We start from the raw sequence: 20,371 nt of genomic DNA, 5'->3' as shown, positions 1-20,371 counted from the left end.
GTGAAGAGCAAAGAAGCTCTTACAATAAAACGGCGCCACTAGAGTTCTCTTTTTCAAAGGCAACACTCGTTAGTACTTGCTGCTTGCTCTGTTTTCTAAGGCTCTCAAATGAGCTTTCTTTGAGAGTTCAGCCAAGATTTTTTTCTTTTCCATGGACACATCCACACAAATCGACACGACCTCTGTATAAGAAAGGCCTAAGTGAGCTCGAAAATATCTGAAGTTTTCGTCTCGTTACCTCTTTCTCAAGTATGCCAAAATGATAAGAGGTTGCACGGAATAAAACTGCCAAACAATCGAGGGAAGCTGTGCCACAGATACGTTAGTACGAAGGGGCCATTCGACACCTGTGCGTGCGTGCGTACTTCCTGCAAGAAGGTTTGCTGTTATTCGTCCATCCTCTCACGCAAAGTTATTGATGCCATATAAACAATAGCTACAATAGCAAACTTTCATTTTCCATTTGCCTCCTCTTCGGACATGCTTGCTATGATTTTTCAAGAAGATCACAGCGCTCCTGGAAGTCCTGGAAAGAAGCTACATTTGGTGGACTCCTCGGTCCGGCAGTCATTCGAGCTGTGACGAGATATATTTCTAGGGTTTGGTAGTGGTGAGTCACGCAGGTAAAAGTTCAAATAAAAACAAAACAAAGAAAAAGAATACCAAGAAACCATAGCTTTTGCAAAAATTGGAGTTCCTCACTGTTACGGGAGAGAACACTAGAGAGCTCTTCATTGTTCTCACGGGAGATAACGCTCGTCAAAATCTTCCCAGGTGGATCTTAGTTCTCCAAAAAGCATTCAAGTTTTCTTCCATCCATGGCAGCATTTCACCCGAGAGTATGGGGGACAGATTGAAGCGTCTGCCGAGAAGATCAACATCACACAGATGGTAAGCTAGCTGCAAGAAACGTTTTTCCTTTTTGTTTTTTCTCTTTCAAACCATGAAAAGACCACGCAGATATGCGTTCAAACCTTCCATGATTTCGAGGATGAATTCTCGGCGGCTCCTGCCGAAACTCCAATTCCAGAGTGCAATCTTCAAAAGAGACAGTAAATTTTTCTCTGGTTATCACGTCTATTCTTGTTTTTCTTTCTACCAAGCAGCATCCAGCATCACGAATCCCGAGCCTGGTACTTCAAAAGAAGAAGTGAAACTCGACAGCGCTACTCACGAATTCATTGAAAAGCATACTTTCATGTCTTTCTCTTGCTCAGGCGACTCTAGGACGATTTAACAGATGAAATGGTGGCATTAGCTCGACATATGAAAGACTCAGTGTTCCTCATGCAACAATCCCTGCAAGAAACCGGCAACTAGAAGTACTATATATTGACAGTGAAGATGGACTCTAGATCTGCATCATTCTTGGTGAAACTAATGGATAGTGCTCATATCAATGACACACTCATCATCACTGAGAACACACACACTTCAACTTTTGTGAAGGAGCAGTTGTCTTCAAGGTTTAATATACTCCATTTTGGACCAATCAAGTATGGCCTAGATATCAAGATTAGTCATCACAATAGTGTTATGGAGTTGTCCCAAATTCATTATGTTTTTAATCTTTTGAATTGTTTTCAGATGCAAAACACAAAGCCAACACTAACATGCTGACCTCAGCCTATATCCTTAGCCAAGAGGTCTGTGCTAAAATAACTAGTGTTTCATATTGACAAGTTGTTAGTAGTTTGTGTGTATATATTTATGTGAACTTTTAACATTCAGATTAAAATGATTATTTGCCATCTCTCTAATATATATATATGTCATAGTCATAATTTGATATTGCAAACAAAATTGAGTTTACTTTCATAATTATTACAAGTTGCTGATGCTAAGTTATGGGATCAATATTTGACAAACATTCTTCTAGTGGTTTGAGCAAAGTTTATTGAGCACTTAAACTAGGTACAAATGGAACAATAACACACTAGAACTTTCATCATGATCCAAGGGACCTCTATGACACCAGTGTTGGGGCACCATAGGTGGCAAAAGGTGTGAGAGTTGATAATGGAGTTCCATGACTTGCAAATGCCAAAGTAACTCGACAATGTGGCCAGGTCCACAAAGATTAAGATCCTCTCCACAACACCTTTGTCCACACTATCCACCATAGCCAAGTGGACATGCTTCACCCTCCCACAATATATCCTCTATTGAAAAGAATATCAGTCCCTCATGAGAAGGAGAATTTGCTTCCTATTGAGAAACCAAGAGTTCTTCTTGGGTTTTCTTTAGGAAAGGCATTTACTTAAGGTCTCACAACATGGGGAAGGTGTCTATACATATAGTACTTTGATGAAGTATTCTATAGGTGGATAATGACAAACTCCCTCAATCACAAGTGTTGCTACACCTTTGGAGTGTGGTCCCAGGCAGGAGATAAAGCTACCCCCCAGCCAATGAAGCCCTTTGGTTCACTGAAGTTGTGGTCTCTGCTGGTGGCCTTATATGCATACTTTGCACATGCTTGGGCCAAAGTTTTGTACAGGTGCTTGAGTACCATTTCCTAGTCAGCAATCCACTCACTAGAGAGTGGCAGAGATACTAGTGCTGTGGTTGCCATGCATGAAGAAACAGACATATCTGAAGATATATGTGGCTTTGCAATGTTGGTTTCTTCAAGCTGGGAGTTGTGGTTGGCACCATGGGCCACATTGGGTCTGTATACTGTTGGAGATATATGCTCTCCATGACATGAGAGTCTATGTAGCATGAGTTGCCACATCACTAAGCTAGGTGTAGGATAGTCAAGATTGTTGATCATGTATATATGCATTATGATATATTAGAGTGAGACAGGCATCCACTATTGTTTTGTTTCCGCTCTTCTTCTTTCATGGTAGGGCTTCAGACCCTAGGATGATGGTGCTGGCCAAGGAGGAGGCTAGTGAGGATGATGATGAGCCATTAGACATGGCTAGGTGGTGCCAAGATTTAGCACTCCTAGTGGGATTGTGCTGAGAGTGAGGAGAGAGAGCCACTAGGGCTGATAGAGCATGAGGCTACAAGCAGTGATGGGGCAGGAGCCAAGGCCCAGCTGGTATGAGGCACAGCAGTGAGGAGGCACTAAGCACAGGTGCTGCTGTTGAGCAAGGCCCTCTACACATGACATTGGCCTTGAGTGCTGAGGAAGCATTGAGAGAGAGAGTCATCCACCATTATTTTTGGTATGTTGGAGATATACACTCTAAGAGTCTATATGGCATGATCACTGATCCTGTAGGATAATCACAACTGTTACTAATGTATATATATTTTTTTGCTTTTGTTCTTCTTCTTTCATGGTATTGAAAAAAAGAAGAGTAGAAGCAAAACAATGGTGGATGACTCTCTCACTCTAATATGCATATATACATCGTGACTATCCTACACCTAGATCAGTGATGTGGCAACTCATATGGAGAGTGTATATCTCCAACACTCCCTCTCGATCTCAATGACATGAAATTGATATCACTCTCCCTCTGCATCCAAGCACTCTCATGTCCATGACAAGAAATCTATCTCCCTCTCAATCCTTCTAGCTCTGCCTCTCTAGAACCCGCCTCCTTGATCATCCCATGGCTACTAGATCTATCTCCCTATCAGGAAACACCTTTCCAAAGCATAGCAAGGATGGATTAGGGAATACCTCAGTCCCACCATCGTCTCATCCTCAAGACCAGAACCCTAACGGCTCTCTCCCTCTGCCTTGCAGCATCGGGGAATACTCCAGCACTCAGCAACTCTACCCCACAACGGCTCTCCAGCAGCAATGCCTCAGCACCTGCACCCTCTTGTGCCTGTGAGCTCTCACTCAGGAACGTCCATGCCTCTGCTCTAGCATGCGCCTCAGTGCCTCCCTCTGCCTGCAGCCCTTGGCTCCTGGCCTGACGCTGCTCGCTGCCTCTCGCCCTCTCAGCCCTAGAACCTCCAAGCGCCCTCCACAAGCTCTGCCTCTCTCTCTCTCAGCGCCTCCTGCTCACTTGGCTCCTGGCTAGTCACTGCTCAGTGTCTCCTGCTGCCAGTCCTCAGGCCAGTGTCGTGTGCACGGGGCCTCACTCAGCAGCAGCACCTGTGCTCGGTGCCTCCTCACTGCTGTGCCTCGTACCTCCACCCTGGCTCCTGCCCCGTCACTGCTTGCAGCCTTGCACACTCTGTCAAGTGGCTCTCTCTCCTCATGCTCAGCAAGAGTGCCAACTCTTGGCATCTTAGCCACATCCGGTGGTGCATTGTCATCCTCACAGGCCTCCTCCTTGGCCAGTGCCATCGTCCCAGGATCTGAAGCCACTCAGATACCATGAAAGAAGAGCAAAACAATGTCTCTCACACTCTGATTTATCATAATGCATATATACATAATTAACAGTCCTGACTATCCTACACCTGGATATGCCACGTAAACTCTCATTTAGAGCATACAACTAGCATGGTCAGCTTCTGGCAAGCGCACCTCAAAGCGAGGACTGATCAAACATGAACCTTCAGCGCTCCAGGAGACGCTGTTGATTTTAGGGAAGTCAATTCGCCACATCTTTTGCACGAAAGAGATTCTGGGCCGGTTGTTCCTGATTGTTTTCTTGCAGGAAGACAAGTTCAAATCCAGGATTGTTTTCTTGCAGGACGACAAGTTCAAAACCAGTTCTTACAAACTTCTATCTCGGGAAAAACAGAAAAGCAAAAGCACAGAAGAAAAGCAAAAGGAGAGACGGACTTATATGTATCAAAGGCAGGAGACGAGAAGCAGTGTGTTGTGCCCGAAGAAATCCGCAACGGAACGCTTCAAGCATCCCAAGGGGCTGAGACTTGCAACTGCTATAATTTAACTCTGGGTTATGGAAGGTAAAATTAAAAGTAGATGTGGGCTGCTACTCATTGTTAGGGCTAGGCCATGGAGGAGGCTGCGAATGCGGCGCTCAAGAAGCTGGATGGTCGGTATGTTTCTCCGACGACTTTAAAAGGTATGATTTCTGAAGCCCATCCCACGCCACCGATGGAGGTGGTAGCACATCATCTACAGCAGGTTTCCACTCAACCCCCGTTGAACGAGATATGCATGCTGGATGATTTCGCGATTGAGGACTGGCCATCGTTCAGGAACGACAAGATCCAGTGGTTTGCATCTCTACAGGACGCACCTTTCCCACCAAAAGTTCGAAGTCCACTCTATATCAAGTTTAGACCATACCTCTTTCATGCTACAAAGAGAATCTACGAAAGCAAAGTTTGGCGGCAGCAGCAGCAGCGGGATCCGTTGGAATTGAACTTTCATTATGGCAGTGGTGAAGGATCTTGTGTTGGTTCTCCTGATATGGTGATCACAGACTCTTCAAATGACGAGACTTTGGTCGTCGGGGTGATGGCCATGGATCCAACCGGCCGGCCCGCGCTTGCGAGGCTGTATTCCTATCTCCTTCTCACCGATTGCTCGTTCGGGGTGGTGTCATCCTACATGCGGACTGCTTGTTGCAAAAGGGTGGGCAGTCGTCTGCTTGTGTCCCAAGGTGTTTCTCACGTGGAATCTCCCATGATGGGAATCGGTTTTATGCTTGCGGAGGCTCTGCAGAATAAGAAGCACAAACCTGCGCTTCCACTTAGAAGCCTACACCTTAGCTACGCAAGAGGTGTTTTTGAGGAATGCTGTCGAGCACAGCAAGTCAGGTCGGTGGGACAGATGGTTTCAGGTCTTGGAGCGCTCGACATTGGTGATGTTCGGGAATTGAGGTTTGCGTGCAGTGGCTTTGAAGGTCTCACTATCGTCGTCCGTGGTTTGTACAAAGGGAGGACAATAGTTGTCAAAGCCAAAGATCTTTCAGGTGCGCTTTTATCACGTTAGTAATGTCATTTCCTTGGTTGCAGCTCTGCAGAGCAATGGCGAGAGCATGAGCTACTTGCTTGGTAAAAGCGTGAGAGAACTGGACGTGTACATGAGGCTCCACAGGGTTCAAGGCATATGCATCCCGAGGCTGCTGTCTTATGGATTCATCCGCGGGGGAATGATCTTCTACGTAATAATGTCCGATGAAGGCCAAGCTGCTGGAGTCGAGGATTGGACTCCGAGCAATGCGGAAGAAGTGCGAGCAGTCGTGTCCCAGGCCCGGAAGGCGCTCTTGGCACTTCATGACCGCGGAGTTGTCTACAACGGGCTTCATGACCTCAAGAACATTGTCGTTACCGTAGAAGGTGGCCAGCCGCGTGCTAAACTGGTCGGGTTCGGCAATGCCATCGTCGGCAGAGATCGGAGAACATGTCGCGCCATGGACGAAGACTTGATGCAGCTTAAGGAGTGTGAGGAGTTTCTACAAGAGATATGTGCAACTTTTGGTGGCAGGAGGAGACGCGAGAGGAAGAGAAGAATCAGGCGCGTTTCCGTTTCGGACTCGGATTCAGACTAGACTTATCAAGGGCAGGATATCCTTTCTATAGTAACGGTATTGCACGGATTTTCAAATGGAAGGATCGTTAACAGGAATATGTTCTGTTTTAGAATCCACTTGTCAGGAGCGGTTTTACTTGCAGGTTTCTCGAATATAAAAAGTAACTCAGATACGTCCTCTTTTGCGGGTTTTCTAAGAATTCTTTCCAGACCTTCAAATTGGTATTTCCAGAACAACAATGTTGGCAAAGTACAAGGCAATTTGGCTGAGATTTAAGATTTTGATTACTTGAATAACTTGATGGGGCAACCTGGAAGTCTTAAAAGAGTCGGTGCAGCCGTTGTTCAGAGGCCAAAATTCGGACAATGTCAGTTGTTGTGCGAAACCGTGTTGGCCATGCACGTCAATGCGCTTCCGGCAGTTTTGTTGACCATCTCTGTAACATTCGGAACGTCTAGCTGGACGTCTTCATGTGTTGTGGCTAGTGAGCAACAGACTGAATTGCAGGAGCTTGGAAACCCTGCAGTAGGCCATGGGAAATCTTTTCCAAAACACTAGCATTGCCGACTTCTCAATGGTGTCCGCCACAAACTCGGCTATACTCTACTCTCACTGCCATGCCATGGAAGTTGATGGATGGCCTGCTCGGACTAGAAAGCCGACGTAGAAGAAGCTCCGAGGCTTCTAAAGACCAGCAGGAGGTGTTAGTCACAGCACTTCTATGAGCAAACTTAGCCACTCTAAACTAGAACAAGGCACCATATAAGCGATCAATCAAGTACAGAAGGGTCTTCTGTATGAGCTGGCCATGCTCTGCCACAGCATAATGATCTTCCTGGAGCTGTTGCTGTTCCTCTTGGCATGCTGGGCATCCCACGGGCGGCTGGCAGCAGAGCTTAGCTTCTCGTTTGGTTTCTGGTATTAATTGATTGGTGGAATGTTGTTTTCCAGCAGAGAGCAAGCCCAAAACTGGACTCAACCAGCTGGAAGTAGTAGTCTAATACACTATATTTTACTCAATAGAAAAGGGTCCTTTTTAGGTATTTGCTAGACCACAGTTATACATCTTGACCACTGAAAGCTATTTAGATTAGTATAGTTCTATGTTGTAAGCTTTATATTTCCTACTAATTGAAAAAAAACGTGCTCTTTTATTCATGGGCCACCCTTTAGTTGCTTACAATCTATTATATTTCCTAACAAATTCATAAGTCCTCATGAACAAAAATTAATTGCCATAAATCTCTCAAGAGCCCCACACTCTTGTTCATAATGAACAATCTCTCAACATGTGGATCACTAACATTTTTGGACCCCTTTGGTCCAAATATAGAGCTTTTAAAATTTGACTTTTCAAAAGGATATTTCATGTATTTCAATTGATACCTTTAACTAACTGAAAAAAAAGTGCACGCTTGTTTAGAAGCTCTTTTATTTGAACTTTAATAAACTGTCAATGAAAACTATAATTATATAGTTTTTTATTTGATATTAAACTTATTTTTGCATGCTCAATATTTTGGAAGAATGTATCACTGAATCAATGATGTTATTGCACTTAACAATTACAATAAAGAGGTTTTTGGAGCTTTAGTTAAAACTAAAATAAAATTAATAGTAAAGGAAAGGATGATACTTATTGTTTAAGCAAGATGATGAGATATTAACAATCACAAAACCCTCTTTCCCATCTAAGTTATTTATACATAAATGAGCATTAAGTTTATTTGTAATGGTATGCTCTATATAAATGGTTATATTGATACAATAAAACAATTAAAACTCATTGTAAATAACCAAAAAGAATGAGTCAAGAGATAATCTATAAAGGTTCAAATATAAAAAGAAAAAATTTTATGAAAAAAAGTGCACTTTATTTTTCAATTGGTTAAGAGTCTTGGGATATTTATGGTTAATCATTCATAAGTTTGAGTTATATTGGGCTGGATGTAAATTCATGAACTTAAACTATTACAAAAATTAAATAAAGTTATGTAATAAAATAAATAAAAAATAGTTGAAATTTCATATATAAGTTTATTTTTTCTATGGATCATTCTTTTCAAGCATATATTTGTTAAGGATTAAATAAATTAACAAGTTGTTACCACTGAAGAGACTTAAGAAAATCTTAAGATTTTACTTTGTTGCACTAAAAATAATATAAAGAGATATTTTTGTAAATTGAGGTATTATTATTGTACAAAACCAATATAAACCCCAACTTATAAAGCATGTTTAAAAGAAGCTAGAATTGTTAGACCTTGACAATTTTAAAATATAAAGCTATATGTAAATTAAAAAAAAAACTTTAGCAAATATGGATGTTATGTGAATGGCAAGGTAAACACAAATGCAATAGTTGCAAATTCAGATACATTTAAACTATATAATTTTTATTATATTATATATTTTTGGCTTTTAGGAAATATATTACATTAAAATATATTTCACATGTCTAGCCTGGATATATAGGGGTTATATCAGACCCTTAATATGTTTGGCACTTCAAACACTCAGTTTTTTGGTGTTGTTATGATATTGTTTCCACTGTCCATGCATTTCCTATGGAGCTTGTGGAGCCTGATTATTTCACACTGTGTTGAGACTTATGATGCCGATAACAAATAGCATCAAAATCCCTGAAGCCCTGGAAACATAAGGAGATCTTTGGTAAATGGTGATTAAAAATATGTGACCAAGTTAAGTCAGCCATTAGCTGCTATAGAACCATAGAGCAAAAGAACTCTAGTTCCAATCACAGCAATGATGTTGTGAAATGCATGCCACCATTTTGAGGTCCATCAGATGTATATTCCTAGGGCCTACTATGGATTTAAATCTCCCATGATGGTTTCATCCCTGGTGAGCAAGGACATTATTCTGAAATTCCACCAGATTTCTTTCTACTTAAACCCTGACCCACATTCTTTCTTGTGAATTTATATCAATAGTGATTGGTCAATCTATCCATTCTTCTACTCAAATTCTACCTCCACCACCAGACGATGTCATGTTGGTCTTATTAAAGAGGAAAACAAAAAAAGGCTTGGAGTTGTGGTTTTTAGAGCCATTCACAATTCCTTGGGTTTACGTTGAGCTGAAGGAACAAGAAGCTATTAAGCTCATATTGAAACTAATATAGTTCTTGTTCTCACAGGGACTCTGATAGTTAGATAATCTCTCCTTCTTGCCCTGTTAACAATTCAGAGAGGGAGTGGCAGTCGTCTAGGATGAGAGTCTTGACACCCATCTCCTGTTACGAACAGTCCCTATGAGACCACCCACGGTTTCCTTGAGTTCTCAATCATGAACGCCCCAGACCTCCTTCTGCCGGATCTCTATCTTGGTCGAGCAGCCAGACGAAATTGGAAACACCGAAGAGCTCCTGTGCGCAGTCTTTGGAGAAGATAGAGCCGCGCAAACACCATTGCTGCGACCCAGTCCACCAGAGCCGATGCCTTTTCTTCAAATCTTCGTCTTCAAACGACGACGATCAGGCTGGCCACCCGCATCTCCTCTTGGACAAGCTCTACAGGTCCCCGGTCCAATCTCAAATCTCACAAGAAAGTGCGCAAAGGATGTCTTTCATCTGGTTCGTCCTCTTGGATCCAACCGGAGCAGAAAAACGAGAGCCCTCTAGCATCAGAACCGCCATCCATCGCAAAGATCTTGGATTTGCATCTGGCGAAGAGCTGCCCTCGTCGCAGTGAGTTTGTTGCGAGCATGAGGGTTGGGCGAGGATGGTTTCTGTGCCACTTGGTTCGCCAAGAATTTAATTGATGAACTAGAATAATTATAAGGTTTAGGTCATGCCTTAAAATTAAATTAAAAGGTAGTAGATGTTCTTTAATGAGAAGCTATAGATTCTGTTTAGAGTTGGGAAAGAACAAACATCTCCGCGTTGGTCACAAAGTTTGCTGATACCTGACACACGACACATGATGAGGGTCCCTCAAGAAAACGATGCGATGATCTCCAACTCAAAGTGGAGAAACAAAAAAACCACCAAAGAATTATGAAGATCCACAGTCCCGATTTGCAAGAGAGAGAGAGAGAGAGAGAGAGATGAGGGGAGTGAAAGAGAGAGGTGAGCTATCACACACTCTCACCTAGTGACTGTCCCCAACAGCAGCATTGAATCGCGCTTAACGACTTATCGACGATCAAAAGTTTGGTGTACTGCATGGACCCAGCACCTTAAAAACACACTGCATAAGTATTCCACCCGAATTTCCCACTTTGTCAAGCCTTAACACTTACCTCTCTGCGCGAGAGCTCCTCGAAGAAGGAGGTCCTCTTTCTTTCCTCTTCTTCTTTTCTTATTTTTTTCTTCTGGAATTCTCGTCCACTTCATTCCTCTGCAAAGCCTGGCCCCGACTCTGATCGATTCTCTTCACCCCCTCGCTCCCATTTGCCACAGAGAATCGGAAGTTAATACAAGCACTTCTTTCCTCGATTGCAGTTCTTGCTGAAACTTCGCGTACCTTGTTCTGACTCTGCTTGTTCTGTTTCTTGCTTTTTCTCCTCTCCGGGAAGAGATAAGAATTCGCCACTCCACACCAATCGTCATGGATCACAGCCTAACTGCATTGTCGTCTCGGTGGAGGTGGAGCACTTTCCTGGTCTCGGCGATGATCCTGGCGGAGTTCTTCCCCCTGTCCCAGCAACTTTCGTACGATTACTACGACAACGTCTGTCCCCAGGCCGAAAGAACTGTGAGAGCTTCGATTTCCAGCAACCTTGCGGGTGATCCCACCGCCGCAGCGGCGCTTCTCAGGCTTGCCTTCCACGACTGCCAAGTTGGAGTAAGTTCTTCGCACTGTTCTTTCCTTTCAGTCAGCTGAATTTCTGCTTCTTTCGTTGTCACCACCACCACCGGGAAAATCAAAACTCGTTTCTCTGTTCTCCGGCCCAGGGATGCGACGCTTCCATCATGCTGAATTCGCAAGGTGGCATCACCAGCGAGATGGTTGCCTCCAAGAACTTTGGAATCCGGCGTCTCAACCTCATTGACAACGCGAAAGCGGCTGTGGACTCGCAATGCGGGCCTGGCAGAGTTTCTTGTGCTGACATTATCGCCATGGCTGGAAGGGACGCCGTTGTCTTCGCAGGAGGCCCCGACTTTCGAATTCCCATGGGAAGGCTCGACAGCACGTTTGCTAGCAATGCCGCCGCCGATTCCAGCCTTCCACCGACGACCATCAGCGTTGATAATTTCCTCAACCTCTTTGGATCCATGGGCATGTCCACAGAAGAAAGCGTTGCAATTATGGGTAAGTTCTTCCAGTGTTCCTTAGAATTCCCTCTTCCAAAATTCCCATCTCCGTAAGTCCGTTGTCTCATCGGCTCTTAGAGTGGTTCTTTAAGTTCATCGTTCCAAAAGTTTTCATATCGGTAAGTTTCCGCCAGAGTCCAAGTTTCAAAGTTCTCTGTTCGAGTTATAAATGTCCGTTTCCGAGAGTCTCGATAAAGTTTCCCCACGACTGCACGTTTCTTAGTTTCAAGTTTCTCACGGATAAAAAACCTCGTTTCTTACCAACCAGGTGGCGGTCATACTCTCGGCGTCGGGCACTGCGTGAACATCGTCAACCGGCTCTATCCCAATACCGAGTCGACCTTGAGCTTCGTATACGCGACTAGATTGCGAGTGAGCTGCCCGTCCTCAGATCCAAGATTCATCATCAATGCCACTACTGTCCAGAACGATTTCAGCAGCCTTCAGTTCGACAATCAGTACTTTCGAGAGGCGACAATGGGTCTCGGACTCTTCACCATTGATGCAGCGCTGGCCAGTGACGCGAGAACTTCTCCGATAGTGGCCAGGTTCTCTCAGAACCAGATCTCTTTCTTCAATGCCTTCGCAAGTGCTTACGCGAAGCTCACTTCTTTCAACGTCCTGACTGGAAATCGAGGTGAAGTGAGAAACAACTGCAGATTTGTGAACTAAAGTTCAAGAAAGAAGAAAAAATGGAAGTTTCGCTACCTTCTAGAACGGACAGCGTGTTCTCCACCAGCTAGCTAGGCTAGTCAGTCCAAGATCTTTACGAACTGGTACGAGATAAAGTCGGGAAAAAAAAAGGAACACATGAAAAATAAAATATAAAAAGAAGGTTCCTTTCTTGTACCTTGAGACGTAGCTTTACACAGTGTGTTCTCCACTGGGCAGTCAAATAAAAACACCATCTTTACGAATTATATGCTCCTTGTCTGGACTTGCATCGCAAGGATATCTTGCACAGCACGCGTCAGTCCCACACTGAAAAGATTGATTCCTAGTAAAATGTCATACCTTATACGTGAGTGGAAGGACTTCCAGCTAAGTCGCCCAAGAGCAGCAATCATGCTGAAAAGTTTTGCTGTTCCTGTAACATTCACCGTTAGAGAATCACTTGCTGGAAAACAACCTTTTGACATACCAAAAACTTTGTCTCGATGCCATTCATGCGCACAAACTTCCCGTTGACATGATCTGCTCGTCCGCTCCAGTTGTTATGAGCCACTCTCGTTGTAAATGTTCGCCATCAACACGTAAGCTGAAGAGTCCCCACAATCAGTCTCCAACACCGACTGAAACGCAAGCTTTCCAGTCACCTCGTGCCTCCATTTCCGACAGGCACTTAAAACAGTCCTCCAAGTCACTGCATTCGCCTTGAAAGGCATCGACTTTACGAGCTGGACAGCCTCCTCCACGCGGTTGGCTCTGCCGAGAACGTCCACCATGCAGTGATAGTGAGACATCCCTGGCTCAATGCCGTGCTTGAGTTGCATTGTCTCGAAGTATCTCTTGCCGGTCTCGGCCAGACCAGCGTGGCTGCAAGCAGTGAGAACCGAGAGGAACGTCACTGAGTCGGGCTCCAGGCCTTGTTCTTGCATCTCCTCGAACAGCCTCAAAGCGTTCTTGGTGTCACCTTGACGGGCATAGCCTCCAAGCAGCGCGTTCCAGGACACGAGCTTGTCTTTGGCAGCCGAGAGAGCGTCAAAAACGCGTTGAGCATCGTCCATGCTCCCCCACTTTCCGTATACATCCACCAAGGTTGCCTCTAGGACCGCACCATCTTCCAGCCCAGCTCTACACATGTCGCCATGGATGATCTTTCCACTCTCCAAAACTCCAACGCACTTGAGAAGAGCGATGAAAGTTTGAGCGTCCTGTTCTGGTGGCCTAGACTGGGAGTAGAGCTCCATAGCACGGTCACCGTCACCACTTTCAGCGTATCCCAGCATGAGTGCGGTCCAAGAAAACGTATCATGCACAGGTACCCTGTCAAAAACTCCGCGAGAGTCGTCCATGCTGCCACACTTTGCCAACATATCCACCAGAGAGCTTGCAACGTAAGCTTTCAGCCCGATCCCAAAGCTCCGAGCCTGTGAGTGTAGCATCCTGGCTTTTCTCAAGGATTCCACCTTAACGACCTTTCCAGCGAGTTCCTGTCCAGTTTCCTTGGCGGCGAGACAGCTGCAAGCCTTGAACGCAGCGCAAAAAGTTCTAAAATCGGGCTTGCAGCACCAGCCGGCACCGAGCATTGCTTGGAATAGCTGCAACGTGAGAGACTCTTCTCCGTTCTCGCAATAGCCAAGCAACAAGACGTTCCATGAAACAACGTCTTGCGAAACCACCCTGTCAAATACTCTTCGTGCATCCACCAGGCTCCCACACTTCGTGTACATGTCGATGAGCGCGTTGGTTGTGTAGCTCAGCGAGTCACAGCAGCTGCTCTTGGAGATGATTTTTGAGTGAATATCAAAGCCTTTGACCAGTGAGTTGAGCTTGACGATCTTCCCGCAGATCTTCTGACCGGTTTCCTTGATGGCGAGACTGCTACAGGCTTTGAGAGCCGCCACAAAAGTGAGATCATTCGGCAAACACTCTCGTTTCTTCTCCATAAGATCGATAAGCTCCAGCGCTAGCTCGTCCTGTCCATTCTCCACATACCCCAGTATCATCGAGTTCCACGACGTAACGTCTCGGTCGTTCGTCCTGTCGAAAACTCTCCGTGCCTCGAGCATGCTTCCACAAACTGTGTACATCTCCAAGAGAGTGTTGGCCACGAAGATATCCACCTCGCAGCCACGGCCAGCAGCTTCGGCATGGAGTGAAGCACCTCTCTGTAACGTCTTGATCTTGACAAACTTCCCTTCGAGACCCTGCCGTGGTTCCTCTATAGCTGCCAAGCTGGTGCATGCCTTCAAAGCAGCGACGAAGCTTCGGCTGTTTGGAGCACAGGACGAGGCCTTCATGTGCTCAAACAGCTCCAAAGCCAGCCCTCCTTCACGGTTTTCCACACAGGCCATGATCAAAGCAGTCCACGAGACCACATCGTGCCGAGAGATCTCAATCCTGTCAAAAACTCTTCGTGCGTCAAGCAGGCTTCCATACTTCCCATACATGTCGATGAGAGCACTGGCCACGAAGATGTCCGAGGAGTCGAGTCCGAGAGCCTGGGAATGCAAGGCCATCCCTCTTTCCAAGTACCGTATTCTATTGCCACCAAGATCATCATCTTCTTCTGTCGTTGCAAAACTTCCGCAAGCCTTGAGCGCTGCTACGAAAGTTCTAGCATCTGGATCACATCCCTCTCGTTTCATGTATGGGAGAAGCTCCAGAGCTAGCTCGCTTTCTCCATTCTCAACATATCCCATCACCAAAGCGTTCCACAGCACCGTGTTGTGGAAAGGAGCTCTCTCAAAAACCCCGCGAGCATCCACCAAGCTTCCACACTTCACGTACATGTCGACTAAGGTGGCAGCCACGAAAATATCCGACTCGAATCCACTCTCGCGAGCCTGGGAATGAAGAGCCATTCCAATCTCCAACGATCTCAAGCTAACCATCTGTCCTTTGTCTCGACAATATCCCCCCTTGGCCGAGCAGGCTTTGATCCCAGCCACAAAGCTTCTTCCATTTGGTCGGATTCCATCTTCCCGCATTCCTCCCAGCAAACCCAGGCAGGCTTCCCCATCCCCAATCTCGGCATAGCCCAGCATCAAGCAATTCCACGACACCACATCGCGATTCTTCTTCCCCATGGCGTTGAAGACCTGGATCGCATCATCCAGGCTGCCGCATTTCCCATACATACTCACCAGGCTGTTGAGCACGACGCGATCGGAGCCATGGCCGCTGCGAATCACCTCTTGGTGGATGCGCCGCCCTCGCTCCAGATCTCTGGCGCCGCCGCATTCCTTGATCCAGGCAATTAGCCGGGACTGCGGCGCTGGCGCCGCCGCTGCTAGCGCATCCGAGAATATCGCAGCCGCAGCGCTGATCTTGCAAAACCCTCTCCCCAATTGCGCTTGGAACATCCACAAGCATGGCTGCCTCGACCTAGAAACCCATAAACCCTAGAATCCAAAAAAATTGGCGCGTTTATTTGATTTAGAGGCTCGAGCTCGATAGAAGCTCGAGCTCCATAGCTGAAGTAAAAATCGAGTGGATAGAAGCAGCTCCATAGCTGAAGTAGTGGATAGAAGCTGGAGCTCTAGCTCCATATGGAAAAAATCGATTGGATAGAAGCTCGCGCTCCATAAATCGAAACATTTTTTTACACAGCGAAGCTTTGAGCAACAGTTTCTACAGTTGAAAGAGAACTTTCTCACTGGCAATGCAAACATCTCCAGCAGCGACTTTCACCCACGTCTCCGTGACCCTTTTAACTTCGTGGTCTTGCAGCTCTACCATGGTAAACTGTCGATTCAATCCTTCTCTCCTGGGAACCACGGCACCATTCACAAAAACCTTGCGATTGAGCCCCGCGACCATCTTGCGCCCCTCGTTTCTGTGCATATGACCAAACACCACCAAAGGTATCTCGCACTCTTCTTCGCAGAGTTTTATAGCCTCGGCCAAGTCTGTCGAGGAAAAAGTAATGAAAAACTGGTATCTTTAGCGAGAAGTTCTGTACTTACCAGGATCCCCATTGTCTCCACCTCGTCCACTAAAATCTTTACCACAAATATCATGCCTTTCTGAGCCCAATCCTGTAAGTCTTGTGTAAGAAGAGGCATGGAAACATGCATTTAATACCAGTCGGTCCATTGTGTGCGAGTATCACTACACTGTGATCTTTGGGAGCATCGAGGATGAGCTCTTTGATCTTCTCGGCACTACCTTTCAGATCCGAAATGCCAAATCTACACGAGAAGTCTTCAAAGGATGAAAAGGAAGAAAAAGTTCTTACAACGAAGAAAGGAGAGTTTTGCCGTAAACTCCATCACCTCCCATTGCAAATGGCCTCGCTCCAACGACACTAAGTTTTAAGTGGCGATAATCCACACGCTTGAATCCTACAAACGAGTCTCCAAGCCTGATAAGAGATCGAGAATTATTTCTCTAGACATCCACAAAAAGGGGAACTTACATCTGGATTTGCTGCTCTACAGCAGGCTTGGATGGTCTCTTGAAAAAAGAAACGAGATATCCAACTAGACGCTCCAGATAGCTGGTTGTAAACTTCTCGTAGAGAAAGTCGATATTACCGCTAGAAAAGAGAGATGAAACGAAGAGAAAAAAAAAAGGAGAATCAATGAACAAACCCGAGAGCACTCCGGCAGCAGTCATGGTTTCCAAGGATCACGGCCTTGCTCATGTCAAGGTTGGCCACTTCTCTCACGATTTGCACGTCCTCGTCGCCAAAATCCCCCGTGAATAAGACGAGATCCGGCTGAGTGAAAGAGATCCGAGTGAGTGATTTTAGTGCCATCTTTTGATTCAAATCTCTTAACGAATTGGCTTGGAGGACTGGACTGTCCTCATCGAAATGGATGAAAGAAATGGTGGCGGCTAGGATTTGGGATGTGTGTTCGTGTTTGGAGAAAACTTTCTTTGGATTTATCTTCGTTAACTTACATTGAGGTGTTGCAAGGCTCTCCTGTCAGCTGTGGCATCCCAGTCGCCATGCTGCCATTCAAAACGAAGAGTCTAGAGCAAATCAATTAAGAATCAATGATTTACCACATCGCCCACAACAGCGATTCGCACAAGATCCGCCATTTTTCTGTCAACCCTAAAGAGTGACTTATATATATACCTTTGATTATACATGTGTGTTTTCCAAGAAAATCTCGGCGCAAGCTGCCACCTTTCTCCGACTTCTCCGAAGTGATTGGCTCCACTGTCATCGAGCTCTTCCTTGTCCTCCGCAAAAGAAGTTGTCCAAGCGATGACCATCTGGCAATGTCCAGCAGAAACAGCTGAAAACAAGCGATGTATCGCCCTTTGTCTCGGAAAAAACCGCCAGTCACAAACAGGGACTGAATTACCCGCGATTAATTAGTCCTCTAGAACCTGTAGAAGATTCGTCGCATTCTGGATGAAATGCCGCTTGAACGATGCACTTATAGGAAGGGGACTCGTAGTTTGATGATCAAGTCACTTGCCAACTCAAGTTTCTTCAAGTGTTAGAACAGTAAAATCCACAAGACACGAGCAAATGTAGAAGCTGTACTATCTTAGAGACTTACCATTTCGAGCATTCTTGTTCTCAGCCAATAGTTTTCCCAGGCATGCAGCTCTGGATAATCTCGTTTCTCGTCGCTATAAAACCCGAGACCATCATAAACCAAAGGCGGTGTCTCAAGCCTTGCCTCCCCAAAGCATTCTCGATTCAATCATGGAGTTGTCTTCTGGATTCAATTGGTGGATCCTCACTCTGCCTTTCTTCCCCCGGCATTTAGCCACCGATCATGCATGGAGATCTGTCTTCTCTGCTTCTGCACTGCTCATTCTAGCTGCCATCTCGGCGATCCTGGCTCCTTGGCTTGTTCGCGGTGGCAATGCATGGGGGAAAGCGCTGAGGAAGAAGCAGACCATCCCGGGACCCCGAGGATGGCCAGTGCTTGGAGTCTTGACGGAAATGGGAGGCCAAGCTCACCGAAAGTTGGCCGCGCTTGCCGAGAGGTACCATGCAAAGGAGCTCATGGCATTCAGCCTGGGGAACACAAGGATGATCATAACCAGCAAGCCGGAAGTGGCACGTGAGTTGCTCAATAGCTCTGAGTTCGCGGACAGGCCCCTCAAGCAGTCGGCTCAGCAGCTCCTGTTTGGACGAGCAATCGGCTTCGCTCCCTACGGAGATTACTGGCGTAACTTGCGAAGAATTGCCTCCAACTATCTGTTCTCGCCACGCCAGATTGCTGCTCACGAGCCATCGCGTCAGGCAGAGACAACCAGGATGATCGAAGCGATGAGTACCTTTGCCGCGGAAAACGACGGCCTTGTCCGAGTCCGGGACTTTCTCCAGCGAGCTTCGCTTAACAACATCATGCAGACGGTGTTCGGCAGGAGATTCGAGGATGGCTCTGAGGATGCCACTCAGCTCTCTGAGATGGTGAGGGAAGGATTCGAGCTGCTCGGTGCATTCAACTGGGCTGATCACTTGCCAGTTCTGAAGGCAGTCGACCCCCAGAATATCCTCCAGCGCTGTGCCGTTTTGGTTCCCCGAGTGACGAGCTTTGTCCAGAGGATCATCGACGAGCATCACCAGTCGGTTGATAAGAAAGTTGCTGAAGCCGACTTTGTGGATGTGCTGCTCTCCTTGGATGGCGAGGACAAGCTTATAGATGCGGACATGATCGCAGTTCTCTGGGTAAGAAAATGAACTCTGCCTCTGATTTTTGTTACGACTTACGTGGTGCTTTCCAGGAAATGATTTTTCGAGGCACTGACACGGTTGCACTCCTCACCGAATGGATTCTTGCAGAGCTTGTCCTCCATCCTGAAATGCAGAGCAAGTTACGACATGAGATCACTAGCATGGTTGGAGGAAAATCCGAACTTGCTGAGCCTGATCTCCACAAGATGGTGTACCTCCAGGCCGTCGTGAAGGAGACCCTTCGGATGCATCCTCCAGGTCCCTTGCTCTCCTGGGCTCGGTTGGCGATCCACGACGTAAGCTTGAGCGGCCACCACGTCCCCGCAGGCACCACGGCCATGGTAAACATGTGGTCCATCACTCATGATCCTTCCATCTGGTCCGAGCCTGAGAAATTCAACCCGGAGAGATTCCTTGAGCAGGACATCGACGTGAAAGGAACCGACTTACGTCTTGCTCCATTTGGAGCTGGTCGTCGAGTGTGTCCCGGACGAGCTCTTGGCCTTGCGACTGTTCTCCTCTGGACGGCTCGTTTGGTGCAACAGTTCGAGTTCCAGGCAGACCCGACTCATCCCGTGGATCTCACCGAAGTTCTCAAACTTTCAAGTGAGATGGTCGCACCATTGGTGGTAAAGGTGCTATAGCTGTTTGTACTTCAAACAATTCAGTAAATAAAACTAAAGACAGGAAATGTACCTGAAAGCAGTCGCCTATCGAGCGATATCGCATAAGGCCTCTCGATCTTGGCTCAGATCTTTGCCGCACTCTTGACGTGCCCTCGCTGGGCATCCGCCACGAGTATGATATTCTAAGAAACGGTGTCGAGGTCAGGGATCTGTTCGAAACAGTGCCTGTCTTGGACGAGATCGTTGCTTTGAAAAAGTGCCTGGATTATCGACACCACATTTCGATGTGGCATTCGATGAAAGGCCTCCGCTGTCCCGCGACAGTGCCCTCCTTGGGCATTTGCCATGACCATAACATTCCAAGAGGAAAGATTTCGCTGCGAGAGGCGCTCGACAGCGAGTCGAGCTTGAACAAGGCAGCCACTTCATACATGGCGACGAGGATATTCCCAATAAGAGTATCGCGATCGCGGTCTTAAGCTGGGAGTGGAGACGCTCTCTGCTAGCAGCATACTTATCACGAAGAAATCTAGATTGCCTCAACGCTTGAACTGGTAATGTTAAGTATGGTTTTATTTCAATTGAATAAAACAGTAAATGTGTATTGTTCCAATGAAACATAGTGACACAATCGACATTTGCTTTGACTTTCTCGAGTTCTTTTGTAGGCCTGCAAACACTTTGTCACAAGAACTACTAAATACCAAGGCTGGGTCAACTTTTTCAAGCTTCTGTGCATTTGCAGCAGTCTCTCGGCTGATCAGAATTCGCGCACTCGGTGCAG

At 46.2% G+C, this 20,371-nt stretch overlaps 5 protein-coding genes and 1 long non-coding RNA gene across 7 annotated transcripts; 3 read left to right on the top strand and 3 right to left on the bottom strand.

Annotated features, from left to right (window-relative positions):
- Positions 1-4,882: 4,882 nt before the first annotated feature.
- Positions 4,883-6,386, top strand: LOC9635144. The gene is made up of 2 exons (XM_024684471.1): positions 4,883-5,807; positions 5,851-6,386. Exons 1-2 carry the CDS (start codon positions 4,883-4,885, stop codon positions 6,384-6,386), a joined length of 1,461 nt encoding a protein of 486 aa, XP_024540239.1.
- Positions 6,387-10,213: 3,827 nt separating this feature from the next.
- Positions 10,214-10,747, bottom strand: LOC112349681. The gene is made up of 2 exons (XR_002993463.1): positions 10,632-10,747; positions 10,214-10,567 (listed from the first exon to the last, which is right to left on the bottom strand). It is a non-coding gene; the product is annotated as an uncharacterized LOC112349681 (long non-coding RNA).
- A 133-nt stretch (positions 10,748-10,880) lies between these two features.
- LOC9634516 (peroxidase 29) lies at positions 10,881-12,491 on the top strand. The gene is made up of 3 exons (XM_002979571.2): positions 10,881-11,176; positions 11,287-11,644; positions 11,915-12,491. Exons 1-3 carry the CDS (start codon positions 10,940-10,942, stop codon positions 12,316-12,318), a joined length of 999 nt encoding a protein of 332 aa, XP_002979617.2. The 5' UTR covers positions 10,881-10,939; the 3' UTR covers positions 12,319-12,491.
- A 23-nt stretch (positions 12,492-12,514) lies between these two features.
- LOC112349680 (pentatricopeptide repeat-containing protein At4g39530-like) lies at positions 12,515-15,687 on the bottom strand. 2 transcript variants are annotated; one of them, XM_024684531.1, is made up of 4 exons: positions 12,963-15,687; positions 12,788-12,904; positions 12,661-12,733; positions 12,515-12,601 (listed from the first exon to the last, which is right to left on the bottom strand). In XM_024684531.1, the coding sequence occupies exons 1-2, from the start codon at positions 15,672-15,674 to the stop codon at positions 12,893-12,895; spliced, it is 2,724 nt and encodes a 907-aa protein (XP_024540299.1). In that variant the 5' UTR covers positions 15,675-15,687; the 3' UTR covers positions 12,515-12,601; positions 12,661-12,733; positions 12,788-12,892. The 2 variants fall into 2 exon arrangements, with proteins under 2 accessions (XP_024540299.1, XP_024540298.1); XM_024684530.1 differs by having other exon boundaries at positions 12,788-15,687.
- Positions 15,688-15,942: 255 nt separating this feature from the next.
- Positions 15,943-17,361, bottom strand: LOC9635143. The gene is made up of 8 exons (XM_024684470.1): positions 17,323-17,361; positions 17,218-17,268; positions 16,905-17,032; positions 16,730-16,849; positions 16,550-16,675; positions 16,396-16,502; positions 16,278-16,349; positions 15,943-16,220 (listed from the first exon to the last, which is right to left on the bottom strand). The coding sequence occupies exons 1-8, from the start codon at positions 17,359-17,361 to the stop codon at positions 15,943-15,945; spliced, it is 921 nt and encodes a 306-aa protein (XP_024540238.1).
- Positions 17,362-17,530: 169 nt separating this feature from the next.
- Positions 17,531-20,066, top strand: LOC9634515 (cytochrome P450 78A4). The gene is made up of 4 exons (XM_002979570.2): positions 17,531-17,576; positions 17,856-18,955; positions 19,012-19,598; positions 20,045-20,066. Exons 1-4 carry the CDS (start codon positions 17,531-17,533, stop codon positions 20,064-20,066), a joined length of 1,755 nt encoding a protein of 584 aa, XP_002979616.2.
- The last annotated feature ends 305 nt before the right edge of the window (positions 20,067-20,371 follow it).

This window comes from Selaginella moellendorffii, unplaced genomic scaffold, assembly GCF_000143415.4.
Source record: "Selaginella moellendorffii unplaced genomic scaffold, v1.0 SELMOscaffold_41, whole genome shotgun sequence".
NCBI lineage: Eukaryota > Viridiplantae > Streptophyta > Lycopodiopsida > Selaginellales > Selaginellaceae > Selaginella > Selaginella moellendorffii.
The sequence above is the reverse complement of the archived record's forward strand: the minus strand, read 5'-3'. Positions and strand labels throughout refer to the sequence as shown.